General features: G+C 34.7%; 1 protein-coding gene across 5 annotated transcripts in view; it reads left to right on the top strand.

Moving 5' to 3' along the window:
• The window catches only part of TTLL7 (tubulin tyrosine ligase like 7), a 77,973-nt gene that overhangs the window by 48,466 nt on the left and 13,781 nt on the right, over positions 1–15,726 (top strand). For 4 of the 5 annotated variants that reach the window (XR_015699009.1, XM_087733353.1, XM_087733354.1 and 1 more), the window contains exons 13-18: positions 2,549–2,684; positions 3,495–3,581; positions 7,532–7,727; positions 8,788–9,062; positions 11,972–12,106; positions 13,831–13,911. Coding sequence is in view for 4 of the 5 variants with exons in the window: in XM_087733353.1 (XP_087589479.1) it covers positions 2,549–2,684; positions 3,495–3,581; positions 7,532–7,727; positions 8,788–9,062; positions 11,972–12,106; positions 13,831–13,911 (910 nt within the window). In the remaining variant the exon portion in view is untranslated. The remainder of the gene's footprint in view (positions 1–2,548; positions 2,685–3,494; positions 3,582–7,531; positions 7,728–8,787; positions 9,063–11,971; positions 12,107–13,830; positions 13,912–15,726) is intronic. The other variant, XM_009468339.2, reaches the window with a different exon arrangement.

The following is a 15,726-nucleotide window of genomic DNA, read 5'->3' as shown; positions in this document are numbered from 1 at the left end:
ATTCTTTAGGAATAATAGAAACAAGTATTTATGGTAGATTATAATTTTATGCCAAAAATGTGTAGGCATTTATAGAAAATACATACATGTACACCAGATAGTAATTTTTTTTTCAGATCGTTATTTTTTTGATTCCAAATTTTTGCTTGCACTTAGGAATTTATATGACACCAATCACTCCAGTGTTTGTGCAAGACATTTGCTTGAAAGACATGATTGTTCGCATTCAGTGTACAAAGAACCATGACTGTCATTATGGACCTGTTCTGTAATCACATGATGATTCTTATCTCTAGGGGGGGCAATATAGGGGTGCGAGTATTCCCCTATAAAAAAATCAAATCTGAGTATTCCCCTATAAAAAATCAAATCTGAATGTTATCTACGATGAGGCTTGCCAAAATTTCAGAAACTTTGTTGGTGCTTCCACCATTTTTGATAGAATGGCATTTGAAATACTATATGCATTTTTCTGCACTTTGGTTTTGGATCTTAGTAGGCTTAAACGTAAGTATCTTCAGATTTCTTGGTAAAATACGTTCAAAGGAAGTTTTAACTTGTTGGTTATAATAGGCATTGGCCAGAAAACAAGAATTTTGTTTTATGATATTTTTATTATTATTATTCTTTCTTGATATTTGCTTCAATGAGAAGTGAAAGCAAGGCCTATGAATATTTGGTGAAAGGGAGAAGAGTACGGCTAGGAAGAGATGATGGGAGCATTTGGCCACTCTATAACATTCATCCAGGATGTGGGAGGTCTGGGTTCACATCTTTTATTCTGAATTAGTCAGAATGCCTTTATTGCTGTTCTTCATCTCTGCTTTTTTGAGCAGATGTTCTATAATTCCTAATAAAGTTCTCATTTAAAAAGATAGATATTTCTGTGAAATTTTCCTTTTTGATGAATTAACATTTTGCTTACAAAAAGCCTTTCTTTATAGCATTCCTAGTTTTAATTACATCCTTTCTTGACATACGTGGAGCTGAACTAGTACATCAGAAAAAAAACCCAACAACCCCACAATGAAGCAGTTATTTTCAAGCTACTTAGACTATAAGAAAGAGAAACATCATGATGCTGTAATATGTTTTGCTTTTTCGATAACTTTCAAGTCTAACTTTTTAACTGATCACATTTTAGGTTGCTTATTCAGTTCTTGACTGAAAATGAGCCAAATGTTCTCTTTATTTAGCTTTTTGGTTAATGTAAATCAATAAAAATACAAAAATATTTTTTTCTCAGGAAAAAGTGAAGAGTCATTTCATGAGGAATGTGCACATGCAAAAGGGCAGAACAGCTTTGTGTTTTCTTATTACCATGTGTTTGCAAAAAGGCTGAAGAATCAGCAGAGCCTGAGAAGTAAAGGAATCTTGGCTAGAGATGCAGAGAAATTTTATCTGAGCATTATGCAGTATTTCTCTTTGTGATGTTCTCCTGCAGAGCAGGACTAGCTTCTGTCAGGCATTGTCATAGAATTATGGAAATTTTGGGTGCTAGTATTGCTGCATGGATTAATATTGCCTTCTGAATGAAAATCCAGAGAAACCTCAATCAACCTCAGCAGGCTTTGATTTAATCTATGGATGTCAAGTTCAGCAATTGGCTTAGTCAAGTGTCTGCCTGCAAGCACAACTAGCCCACTGATTCCAGTAGGAGTCCTGGGGTGGTAAGCATTTGTGAATTCATGAGGAACTGAAAAGGATGTATATGACTTTGAAATGGCCTTTAGCTGCAGTGTATTTCTACATATATTAAAATGAATATCCTTTCTTTAAAGTGTTGTTCTACGGCACTTTTTCAGCAGTAGAATCAACACCATTAAGAAGTGTTGAATGCAACTAGATTAGAGCTCCTACAGGTATTTTATGCAAACTGGAACCATCTTCAGTTTGCTGTAGAACTGCCTGGAGTCTAATGGGATCATAACCATCCTTTTCTCATTGCAACAAAATCATCATGAAAGATACCTTTTCAAGGAGTCACCCTGTACAGCTGTGTACCAGAATTTTTTTTTTCTTATACTATCTATTTCTTCCTGTTCATTATTTTGGAGGATTTAGCATTCAAGTGCAGTACATATTCAGTCTTTAATTTACATCATGCCCATTAACTCAAAGCAATTGTTCAGATTTTCAGGTTTGTGTCCTTTTATTGCTAATACAAATTATTTTGTGGCTCTGAATTTTACATGCAATATTTTGTTAATATTTCATGAATCATTCACACCTGCATGCATCATTCACACCCACTGAAATTGCAGAGTACTGGAAAACTGAGTTTTGGTATATCTCTGGAATGACCTGCATGGTATTTCTTTTGACTGGCTAATTGCTGGTTTAAACACGAACGTGTTCACTGAGTTAAAATTAGATTTAGAGACCAATGTTCAGAGTATATGTTTTATGATATGATATTATACAATTATTATAGATGGGATGCATATGCATTATAGAAGAGACTCTGAATTATCTGCATTACTTTTGTTCCTAGTGTGGTAAGTAGCTCAGCTTCTATCTTAAACTCAATTTTTTTCCCCTATTTTAGGCGAATTTACCCTCCTGATGATAAGACGTTACTTGAAAAGTATGAGAGTTTGTTAGCCACTGCTTTCCAAACTTTTCTTGCTGGGAGAGCAGCTTCGCTACAGCGGGAAATGAATAACCCTTTAAAAAGAATGAAGGTACTGAAGCACAAGAAGTATTGGCTGTAGAAGTTTTTTATCTTGGAATTCATGACCTTGTGGATTAGTTTCACGATAATCATGTGTGATGGCTAATAAATAGCATTTGATAATGTTTCCATCATTTTATTATTATTCTTTGTGCAGCTTGTGGGCCAGATCCTTGAATCTGGATGAACTGCAGTGGACCCAGGGTGGAGACAGGCTAGATGGCTTTAAGCTACTTTACCATTTCCCTGATCCTCAGCCTTACCCCTGGCCAAACCAGAGGTTGGCAGAAACTGCTTTTGAGCTGGTAATTGCCTCCTTCTTCCTCCAGTAATGTCCCCAGCCTATTCATCCACTTGTATGGACTGGAATGAGAGATATCATAAAACCAGCTCCACTACTTTAAGACATCCAAAAACTCTGCCTGATTGCCTACTTATCTAGTCAGATATAAACAGTAGGAAAATGGCTACATTTAAAATAACCAACAAATGTGACTTAATTTGAAATCTGAGAAATAATTTTCCATCTTTCTAGTTGGCATCATTCAGCAGTTTTACAGGAATCTTTGTTCAACCCTTTCTTCAGACTTCTATGTTTAATAAATGTTAATGATTTTAACTTTCAATTTCATGTTGATTGCAAGCAGAGATGCATGCATCAGAAGAAATACTTTTATATCCTCCTGTGGAGAGGTTCATAGTCTTATTTCAGGAATTAGTAATCAAAGTAATTTCAAATTCCTAGCAGTTGGTGCTTGAACTTTGGAAGGATAGGATCTGTCCTGCTTTGAATTAATTGTAGTGAAATTCCCATTTCTAGGAGGAGGACATTTTGGATCTTCTGGAGCAGTGTGAAATAGATGATGAAAAACTAATGGGAAAATGCACCAGGCAGCGAGGACCTAAGGTATTTGACTTTTAGATAACAATTTTTTATTTCACTCTGTAGAGAAGTATTCTGAGAATTTTAAGTGGGGAATTTAGTTAGCTGATTCTGGTGGAAGTTTTCTTCCTCAGACTGCCATTAGCTTTTTTTTTTTTTTTTTTTTTTAAGTATGAAGAGAAGCATAACTACCATTTGTCCAACTAAATACCATTAAAATTTTACTGGATATGAGACCCTTCTTTTCTTCTCTAAGGTATTTTGAGCAATTGTCGTGCATGGCAACAACTGTTGTACAAGAGATTGCTTGATTTCAGTGTGTGAAATGATTTTTATATCCGTAGCCTATCTCGAAAGAATGCTTTCATCTTTAATCGATTAGTGCCACTAAGGAATTTTGAGATCATGGGATAAGAGGCACTACGGAAGCTCAAAGGATTAATTATGATCATGATGTATCTGTAGCTTGCTTACTTGCTAAAAGGGTTGTACAGTAAATCTTGGAGCCTGTTTCATATCCAAAATCTGCTTTTAAAGTCAATGTATATTATTTTTAGCTTAATGCTTTCTGGTTGTGTGCATAGTTCATGCAAGTCTTTGCCTTAAATACACTGCATGTCTCCGTAAGCCAGTAAAGATAAATAGTTTGGGTGTGGCTAAGATAAGTATGTTTCTTATATCCTGCAAACATTTTAGGTCAAGTCTGCTTAGAATAGCCTACATTTATGTTCCTGAGCTCTGATGGATTTGTTTATGGATGCATGTAAATTTTTTTACAGCTTTTTATGTTTCTGAGAGCATAGTGTACAAATCTGGGAATTTCTGTACAAAATGAATGCTCACAATTGTCCTGAGCTTGCAGGGGTACGTCATATATGTGCAAGAATCCAAAGAGCTACATCTTATTACAGGCGTGCATACTGGAAAGAGGATCTGCATACCCAATCTGGTATTAAGCTAGCTTTGCAGGAACCTCATTACAAATATGGGGATTTTGATTCATTTAAAGAAGAGGAAAAAAAAAATCCAGTCTGCCCCAGCAACACACTCAACCCACATTCTTCAGGGATTCTTTTCCCTGAGGTTTTGTTTTCAGTTCTTTAACGTAGGGTCACTTAATTCAAGTTCAACATCTCAGTCACATTTTTCCTTTTTCCAGAAGCCTGTCTTTTCCCAGCAGCCCTCAGAGAGCATCTATCTGGTTGACTGTATGAACACAGACTTGATCTATACTATCTCTACACTGGTTGCACACAAGCCATTCTGAAGCTGGAGGCCATAAACATTTACTAGGGTACTGAGACCAAATTGAGAAACCTCTCTTAATTAGTTTTAGTATAAAGTGTGATCAATTTATGAGTCAGACTATATAACATGATCTTCTTTTATAGCAGGCAAATGGATTCCGTAGCTTACAAGCTGCTCTACCAGTACCAGTTGTTTGCACTTACAGGAGAAAGGAAAAATTGCATATGACCAAAATTCTCACTTTTTTTTTTTTTGGTCATAAAATTGATGAAATAAAAAGGAAAAGTGGTAAAAGTAATCTTCTTGTAATCATAAAATCCTACAAATAAAGATCCATTAGTGTATCAAAAAAGTAACATATGCAAGATCTGATAACAAAACAAACCTGAAGGAACAGTACTTTTCATGTCGTGTTACCCAATATGAACGGTTCTTTCAGAAGGTCATGAAGTCCTGGCCTCCCTTAAAAGGCAGTGGCTGGCCTGCTGACAGAAGCTACTGTTAGGAAGTCAGATGCTCTGGCTTGGGCGCACTCTCTTCCTTGGAAAAAGGAACAATCAGGACTCAGAAAACTATACAGAACAGCTGAAATAGTTAGGAGAGAGAGGTGTTTTCCTCCTCATCCTCCTCCATACATAGAAACATATATATATACATACATAAATATATGTGAAGGGTAGAGGGGTGTGTGTGAGTGTAAATGAGCTTTTCATGCAGCAACTATTCCATACTTGCTAGGAATTTCAGCCTTATTTTTATTTGAATGTGATTAGGAGCTCAGAGTATAAAACAAGTCAAGAATTTCCCAGAATGAAGGCATTTTTGCCTGCAATTAAAATATTAATGAATTCTACTTAGATTGAAAAATGTTCTGGAAATGTCTGGTTTATTTGTAGCCTCTAGAGGGCACCTTATCCTTACACACTGTAAGGTTTACTCGCATTTATTGCATTCCACCTGTTTGTGCAGGAAAAAGAAAGAGCTGAAGAAATAAAACAACAGATATTTTAGAGGAAATGAGCAATTACTTTTATTTTTATTCTTCTGATATAAAATCAGGTGAATTTAATCAAAGAAAGATGAGGTTAGCATAAGGGGAAATCAAGGTGATTAGAATTGCTAAGCAATCAGATATGTCTTATTTTAAGAGGTCAGTTTAAACCCAGATCTAGCTATTATTTCTCATTATTGCTTTTTGTAATTTCTTTGACCTTTCTTTTTATTCTTCTTTGTTAATTGATGTGAAGTCTTGGTCAGGATGTTCTTATTGTTTAGTGTAGAATGTGTGAGGAACATGCATATGATAAGTGGGAATGAGATTTACCTTAAAGCCCCTGTGAGTTTTGATTGAAAATGTTTATTACACCTTGTATAACTCATCAGGAATGTCTGGTCTATATATCTCCATGATACACAGCATTTCATGATTAGGACAGCTATTTTTGAGAAAGCAGTGAGTGTTGAGACACCTTAATTTGTCCTTTTGTCAGGTAGATAGATATCAAAATATTCTTTGTGTAATCTGAACAATTGTTAGGGCTGTCCTCAATGGAATATACTTTAACTCTTCCTTATCTGGTCTAACAGCTTAGGCTTGCATAAACGTACTGTCGCTTTTAAGTTAGTGGCAGAAATCTCTTTCTTTAGTTTAGGTAGAATACGTTTAGTTACAAAGTGTATCTTGCAGGAACAGTATATTTGGGGCTTTGGTCTATTGCCCTTCACAATAAAACTTGGTGCCTTGCATTATGCTAAGATAATAGGGCAATTTAAATTCATTGTGAGAGTTCTTCTGTTTCACTCTGACCCAAACTATGTTCAGAAATTATGATATTAATTTTTTAAAATCTGAGTTTTAATCTCAGTCTGTTAGATGACTAGGAAGTTGAGGCCATCCCCATAGCTTCTTATAGCTGAGAGTTACTGGAAAGAAAGAAAGAGAATGTGTAGGGAAAAAAAGTGACCACATGAGGCTTCTTAGGATAGTAGGTATAATGGAGGATATTGCATTTTTCTTGTCTGCCTGATGGTAGGTGGAAGAAGAAAAATTTTCATTTGTAGTTTATGTTCTTGCATCAGTTTCTCTGTCTCCTACTTTTTTGCTTTTTTGTCTTGCAGTATCCTTGGTAATAGCACAAGATTAATTACCTAATGACACTGAATCCCATGTGCATACGGGACACCAAATACACCTAGCATAGCTTGCTATATTCTGCCAGTTTCTGCTTTCTGCAGGATGTGGATTAATCACTTTCTCTTTCAGAAGAGTACCAGCCAAAGTTCCCTGATGTATTTCTTTACTTCACATTGATCATTGTTAAACTATAGCTTCAGTTATTGCAAATATCAGTGAGGGATTGAAACTGATTGTAAATGGTATTCTGTATCACTTGATTTATGATTTCAAACTGTAATTCAATCAATGTGTCTGGTAGTGTAAGTCATACTTGAAATAAAATTATTTTTTTCCCCCTTACTATGTTATGCTCCTCTTCATGTGAGAAAGATTAGGATTACTGTGTAGTGAATTTAATGAAACATTTAAGCATTTATTTCAAAATTAAGGACAAACTTCCAGTCTAATTTAGGAGGGTTTAAATATCTACAAATGAACCTGCCTGAATCAGGGACGTAGTGTCATAGTAAAGTGTTCTTTTGGGATGAAGGAATTTAATTTCTTGGGTGTTCTCTCTCTCTCCCCACCTCTTTTTTTTTTTTTACTTTAGCCCTTGTGTTCAATGCCAGAAAGTGCACAGCCCTTAAGAAAACTTAAGAACTACAACAGTGATAGTAGCTGTGATAGCGGTAGCAGTATGTCAGAATCGGGAGAAGAAACTGAAAAGGAAGATCATAATGAAAAAAAAGAGAAAAAAGTTTCATATGATCTTGAAGAAAATAAATACAAATCTTTGGAACGATCAGGTAAGTTAAATGATCACTTTGCCAAGTAAGTCTGGCATTCACAATGAATTCTATAAAATGCTTCAGTATTTCAGAATGTATCAACATTGGTAACTCAGGGTTAAACACTGGTTTGCTTGTTTTGTCATTTTAAAAATTTTTTCTAAATTAATGAAAATGAATTTAAAAAAAAAAGGAAAAAATGAATGTTCTTTTGCAAGAGTGCTACACAGAAAAATACAACTGGGCTACACTTGGAAATGGTGTGAAAGTTCCTCTTTGCTCTTAAATTTTTTTTTTGAGCAGATTGTTATTTTTTTCCCTGTAAAAGGTAGTCTTATTAATCTTGACTTTGCTGGAGTATAGAAAGGATAAAGAAATGTACCTGGAGACATATAGAAGGTAATATATTCCAGATGAGATCCCTGCACGGATTTTTTTTGTGGTTGTTTTCTTGCTTGCTGCAGAGCATTAGTGTGAGTGTGTTCTGTTGAACATGGTAGATAGAGCATGTTATTTTTTGTTTTAGTGGTGTATTATCTCAAAGAATTTAATCATGTAATTGCACACATATAATGCTGCTTCTAAAATTTTATTTTTCATAGCAGCATTCTTTATTTAGCAGGAGACTGAATTAAAAAACTGTATAGCTATGCAGGAGCAGATGAGGGAGACTTGATCTGCAAATATGGGATCCATCAACCAAATTTTCTCTCCTGCTTCCATATTCTTACAGTCAGGAAGCCAGTCATAGAGCCACATATTTTTGGACCTATAGGGCATATGCACTCTGTCATAAATCTGATGCGTGTTATAGAGGACTGAAGTCTACCTGATTAAAGCTGACTATAAGGAAGAAATAAAAGTTCTAATAGAGTATGTAAGGAGGATCTGACATGACTGACTGCTACATATATAGTTGTTAGTCAACATACATTATAGTACAACGTATGTGCGTGTACACATGTTGGTCATATATGTTGTTAGTTACAAAGACTGAAAAATTGGTGTTAAATGTCTGATGCAATTACTTATTGTTCTTTTGTACTTATTACTTATTGTTCTTTTAATTTGTCTGCAGGCAGAATGAACTGGAAACCTTCAAATAAAAATATAAAATCTCCATCATACTCATCCCCCACATCATCCACAGGTCCAATAAGGCGTTCTGTAAGCTGCCCTCGTTCAATATCGACTATGCAGTCACAAGCAGCTGAGCAACGTCCCTTTTCAGCCAAAGCATCTCTGCAAATACAGCGTGCATCCTCAGTGAATAGGTCTCATTCTTTAAATCGCAGCCCATCTTCAGCCAGAGTCTCTCAGACAGCCAGCTTGGGACCTATGAACTCTTCGGGGGTGAGTTAACACAGCAGTTGCATTCAAAACGTGTTCCGTTTCTCTAAAACTCAATAAATATATTACTAATTTTTACAATGTCAGAAAACCTGAGGTATTATAGTCAATGCTGTTTTGACACAAACTCAGGAATACAAGATATCTAGACCTGCATATGACTTAGAGTGAGCGCTAGCTGTGCTGTTTCAGTGTTTCTGGTGCAGCAATACAGATGTCACATTTTGTGAGTATGGAAATTTTAGAGTTTTTGTGACTGGGAAACCTGCTCTCCTAAATAGTGTTTTGGAGATGGAAAGAATTTTTCTTTCTCCGAAAAAGTTTCTGTGATTTGTTTGGAGACTGCTGGTTCTGAAATAAGGATGTACCTACCTTCAAAGTCTTTACAGTAACAAAAGTACATCAATATTTCAAAACCAGTGTATACTCCAAGGGTAAATACATTGTACCAGAATAAAACATTAGTAAGACTTTGTATGGGTGTCTATTGTAGAAGAAGGTGTAATTAATTTCTAATCTACTGTACTTAATTCGCATATACTATATCACTGCAGTAGAGCTCTACTTCCAAAGTGAACAATTTAAAATTTATAGATAGTTCTTGTCATCTTTAGGATTTGCCACTGCAATAACTGCCTCAGAAGCCATCTATTTTTTTTGAAGTGAAGATAAAATTTTGAAGCCTATCCCTGAGGCAGACAAGCATTTAGATTCAGGTGGTCTAACTAAATAATTAATAGAATAAATAAATCAGCTTAAACACTTTCAGCTGCTTAGAAATTGTGTGGTTAGTTGTAATTTCACAATGTACTTCTGAACCATACACTTTTTCCTTTTGTGACCAGATTGTCATCCTCTTTGGTATCTCCTTCACAACCCAGGCATTTCTACTTTTGTCTTTGCATGGTGGACCACATATCCACTTATCCCTAGGCAGCGTTTGCTGTGATTGGTCCCCAACCTCATTCAGTATTGTACTGGGTGTTGGTCCCAGTGCATTTCCATTCATGCTTTGGTGCCTGACATGTACGTTTCATCACCCAAATAATTCATCTGGAGATGGGGCAAAACAAACTGTCACTTTGCACCCATATTTGCAGCCTTTCTCTATTGTGGTTAGCTTTGATTGTGAGAAATCCTTTGTAACGCTAATTACTTGTTTCATAGGATTTACTATCTCTAATCATCATTTTTATCTGGTAGAATGCTCATTGTCTGTTTTGCCTGTGAGGCTTTGTCTAAATGATGAAAAAGGATCCTTTTAAAATTGTGTGCTGACATCTTGTGAAATACTTCTTAACATGGTTTTCTATCTTTAAAGTCAGCTAATAGAATTGGAAAGACATTAAGATTGTGTCTTCACCACAACGTGTTAAAGGTATTTTTTATCACATTAGCTATCTCAAGTTTAAAAAGTACCCTTTTATCATCAAGATGTACTCTGAGAGTTTAATGAGACAGGGCTAATATAGATTTTTCTATTCACATTAACTCTATATCAAATACAAATTACTGAAAGATTAAAAACAGTCTCTTACCATCTGACATTAAAAATGGGCTACTCACTTAAATTAACATTAGCAAGAAACCATACTCTCTTTTTCACTGAGAAGGCTCCACCACAAAAATGATCTTGATATGCAGAACAATTACGTTGGGTGATAGAGCTTAGGTCACGCTTCTTAAAATAATGCGAATAAAATTACTTACAGAATGGATAAGAACTACTCATAATTTAGCACTGTATTGTGAATGGAACTCTGTTCATAATTATTTTTGCAACTAAGAATAATATACTATATATTACTGCTAGAATAAAATTGAAATTGATAAACTGTAACTTACTAAGAAGAAACCATTTATGCATGATAAAGTATTAGTTTATCTATCCTTTGGGCAAGAAAAGAGCAATATATTGCCATTTTTGGAGGCTGCTGAGATCCAAACGTACTAAAGGTATGGAAACTAAGTTTAGAATAAGCCATTTACAGCTGGGAATTACAGACACATTATTATAGCTGTTATAAACAAAAGTGTATTTGGAAATATTTTCTATCTTATTTCAGCCACATTATATATCATGTAGCAAAATATTTTGTTATGCTTGAAAATATTTATCACTTACTTAAGCAAAAATATTCTTAAGTAAGTATTATAGCTCTTACAAAATACAAAGATTTAGAAATGCCTAAAAATTTTGCATTTCAGTCTTGAAAAACATAAAATTAAGCCCACTTAATCTTGCAAATGCAGAAGTATGCAAAAGTAAAGAAAAAGGATCAGAAATACTTCTAACTAGTGTTGAAGATTTAAAGAAAACCCGAAACCCCTCCAGAGATGGTCTTATGCAGACATTGTAGGGGTTCAAGGTGGTGTTGGTATAAAAAGCACTGATATTTTAAGCAAAATCCTGGACAATTGAAGATGCTCTTAGAGTGGGACCAAAGTGTCCTTACTTTTTAACGCTTCCTGAATTCTTGCCACAATGACATATAATTGGCAGTTTCTGTTAAATTGTTGCAGTGAAGAACTGAAAGGAAGTTTTTTATGACTAACAATTTCTTTTCATTATGTTGAATTCAAATTCAAAGTCTGTTATCTAGATTTCAAATTTATATTTTAAATGGTGGGCATCATAAATATCGAATATGTATTTGTTTATTCTGTTTCAAACAAACTTACATTTGAACTGTTTTTCTTTAATTACTTGACAACTGTAAGTAATGGTGATGCATTAGTGTACATGAGGCATATATGTGCATATTAGTTATGTATTAGATATTACGTCTATCCACTTTAATAATATATTTTATGTCACCCTATGTAGAATTTATTTTTGTCAAGGAAACATCTTTGTAATGTGATCTAATGACATGCCTGAAATTTTTCATCTGCTTCATATTGGTTTTTAGAGTGAATCTTTGCTGCAACAGAAAACAAAAGAGCAAGAAGTTGCTTTGACAAAAGAGACTCTTCTCATTATTAATGACATGAGAATGAAGTTCCCAGGTAAAACAGATGAAGAATCAGAACTAATTATAGAAGATGTAAGTATCTATAAATAAGAAAGAATTACAGGCTAGACACTATTTAGGCCACTAAAATGAAGGAAAGTAGAAAGCTCACTTTACGATTCATGAGCTCCCGTGGCCTTAAAACTTCCATAGCCCAGGGTAATTCAAAAGATTTCAAAGCTTTGAGCTTTGCATACTTTCTGATTTTAAAAGAGCAGCACTTAAAACATTCCTATGTCTCTATAAAATATATGAGAAACAATCAGGAAGGTTAGGAAAATTCAGTTTTTCATTGTGGCAAAAGTTCAAACTTTTAAGTAAGCTAAGAAGAATGTTACAATTCATTAACAGTTTATATTTCATCTGATATTGTTAGTACAGATCCTGACATGTTTAACTTGCTCTTGAATAGGCATACTGGAGAACTCAGAATGGTATGCTGCAAGGCAAACTGGAAGTTTGCTAGTCATAAAGACCACCAGTCACACTCTGTGGCTCTTCTAGTTTCCCAGCTTACGCTTTCTTACATCCAATATTGTCCTCATCATTTGGTAGCAAAACCTTATGAAACAATGCCCAATCTAAAGGGCAATTAAAAAGCAACACCTAATATTCAGATACATGAGCAGAAAATACATGGTATCTAAATCCCTTTTAAATATCTGGCACAAAGAAACTAGCATCAGCTTGCAAAAGAAAAAAAGTGAAGATAGTTGTTCTTTTCTCAGTCTAGTAGAGATATGGAGGGATCTAGTAATTTAAATTAACACCTGTATTCTGATGTAGTAAGTGCCGTCCACAGTGTGTTAAAATTAATCTAATTCATTATCCGGTTGGAAATGTCCTTTGTTCTATGAGCTTTCAAAATGTTGATTATGTCTCTAGTAATCTGTGCAACTACATCACAGTGGAAAGGAATTCTCCTGTAATGATGGTTGATTTGGGTGATTCTGGAAGATAGCATTCAGAACTAGCATACTTAATTTCTCATCTTAGAATCGAAAATAAAATGCTTCATTAAATTTTTTCTTTCAGACATGTGGGAGTGTGTGTGCATTTAGGTACATATGGGAGTGTGAGTGTGTATGCACTCCATCTAGTGGTGCTTTCTCATACAACATTAGCATGGTTATAAATGCAGTTTCTTATTGCAGAATTCTCTCATAAATTTGTCTGGCCTTAAGCAGTTTCTGATGGGAAACAATATTCGATCACGGAACGAAACAAGTAATGGTATATTAGTTATCAGTGAGACAGAACTTGTAGGTTTAGAATAGAATAGAAAGATAAAATAACAAAATGAAAATAAAAATCTATGTTCACAGCTTGAACTAACACATCATAAAAGGAGAGTTCATATATGATCATTTACAGAAAGGATGTTTTCAAGGTATGTCTAATGTCCTTTATGCAGCGAAAAACCTCACTATTTAAATAGATTATTGAACTTATTGCTGCGTTCAAGGAATCTGATTTGGGTCAGTCAATAAAAGTTTCTACCTGCTTTGTAGTGTACGACTGTCAGAATCAGGTGGAAAAGAGGGTAGGATTAAACTGAAAGATTGCACATGTCTTTGCAAACGTTCCCCCATGTAAATTTGCAAATATTTTTCTATTTCTTTTAGGGAAAACTTCTTTTCACAGAGGTCTTTTAGATGCTCACACTTTTTAGCATTAGGAATACTTACGAATGAAATGCGAGATTTCAGTTGTTTTTATGTGTATTTGCTTTATCTTGTGTTTTGCAATGACTACAGATTATGGATAATTGGAAGTACCATAAAACAAAAGTGGCATCCTATTGGTTGGTAAAACTGGATTCTGTAAAGCAACGAAAAGTAAGTGACATGTATTTCATTTTCTGAAGATCATCTGAAGTAGACACACAGCAGTGTTTCTACTGGTGTTTAGCAGTAGCTGAGAGTGAGTTGAGATGCTAAAATACTGGCTATTAATACTAACATATATATGAATTAATTCCATTGCAAGAAATTATGTTGCTCCATATTTAGACAAGCATAGTTATCCTGGACAAAAATTTCAAAAACAATTTCTAAAAAATTAGTCTGCTGAAAGAAAAGCAAGCAAATAAATGATTAATGCTTACATACCTAATTTTTAGCAAACATTCTTAGAAGTGTATTGATTCAGCAGATTTGATTGATAAGGGATAAACCAGTCAGCAGTTTCAGACCAGGCATATTAAAACTTCATTAGAGTTAGTGATATTGCACTTGGTTATTTGAGTCTTTGACCCACAGTATTACAACAGATCATGTTGAATAAAAAATAGACCTGCCAAGCAAAGATTATTGACTTTGTTATAATGTTCAACTAACTGGTTTAGTCTTGCAAAGGACTAATTATATTTCTTTATCATTCTGTCTTCACTCATCTGCTGTCTAGGAGCTACTGTTGTGCATAGCATCTAAAGAGTTTTTGATCTGTTTAAAACCTGACATACAGTAGTATGTCAGTCATATTTATATGTCATATGTCAGTCAAAATCATCTTCCCAGTGTAATATTTTCCTCAATGTAGCAGAAATTATATCTATTATTAATACTTTGGTGCCCCTAAAGCAATATTTTGGGTCTTTCTCTGCCTCAGTCACTGACACATTATGTGAATTAGCATATCAGTTCCAGGCATTTAATCTCTTGTTTGTCTTATTTTCACAATCTTTTTTCATAGACCATAAAAGAAAGTAACTTAATCAAAATGCTGCATACATGATAAATATTATAATTGGAAAAGGTTGGTAGATTGTTATAGAAGAATGGAAGAACAATTTCAGATCCTCATCTCAAATTACTTTTTATAAAATCAGCAGTATGATCCTCAGTCTTTCAAATTGTATTTTATTGAATATTGCATTAAATGCTTGTATTTTCATACTGGACAGAGAAAACATGTCCATTTAATGTGATCTCATACAATAGAAATATATTTGACTACTCAAGTTAAGTTCAGATTTTAAATGGAATATGTGTCCACACAGCTTTCTAAAACTAAATTAGTCATGAGAAACTGAAGAAGAACTTGGAAACGTAGGAGGCTATAATTTAATCAAAATTCTTCTCAAACCATGTGAAATGGCAGCACAGATCTATAATTTAGCAGAATTATTTTTTGTGCCATTGACAGGAATCAGTAGAGCAACCAACTTCATTGGCTGAAATTGTGTCATTTTTTGTTTGATATCTACAGCTGTTCTGCTGAATAGTCCTTTGCTTAAAATCATCTCTCATTTCTTTTTAATTACAGGAAAGGGTGCTGTAATCCCGATATACATGCACACAGGTCTTTTCTATTGTGTGCATATGGCAGTTGTAGCTTTTTGCCCAAAACCAGAGAGAGTCTTAGTGGGGGCTTGTAGAGAATGGTGATATGGAGGAAGAGCTGCCAGGAGGGAGGGAGGGAGGGAGGGCTAAGTACATACATGCATACATAGCAGGGCCCAAAATTCACACTGCTGCTGCAATGGAGATGTCATCTTTGGGACAGTTGGAACTGGTGGGGGAATGTGTTGCGAGAATGTGTTGCAAGAATTACTTTCTTTAGTCTATGATGCCACAAGTGTGGAAAGAAGTCACCAGACTGGGCCCATCGTTCCAACTGAGATACAGGGCTTTCACACAAGACTGGTTAAG

Source organism: Nipponia nippon, unplaced genomic scaffold (assembly GCF_047370975.1).
Source record: "Nipponia nippon isolate SJK-2023a ecotype South Korea unplaced genomic scaffold, ASM4737097v1 scaffold_5, whole genome shotgun sequence".
In the NCBI taxonomy this organism is placed as follows: domain Eukaryota; kingdom Metazoa; phylum Chordata; class Aves; order Pelecaniformes; family Threskiornithidae; genus Nipponia; species Nipponia nippon.
This window is presented reverse-complemented; position numbering and strand designations above follow the sequence as displayed.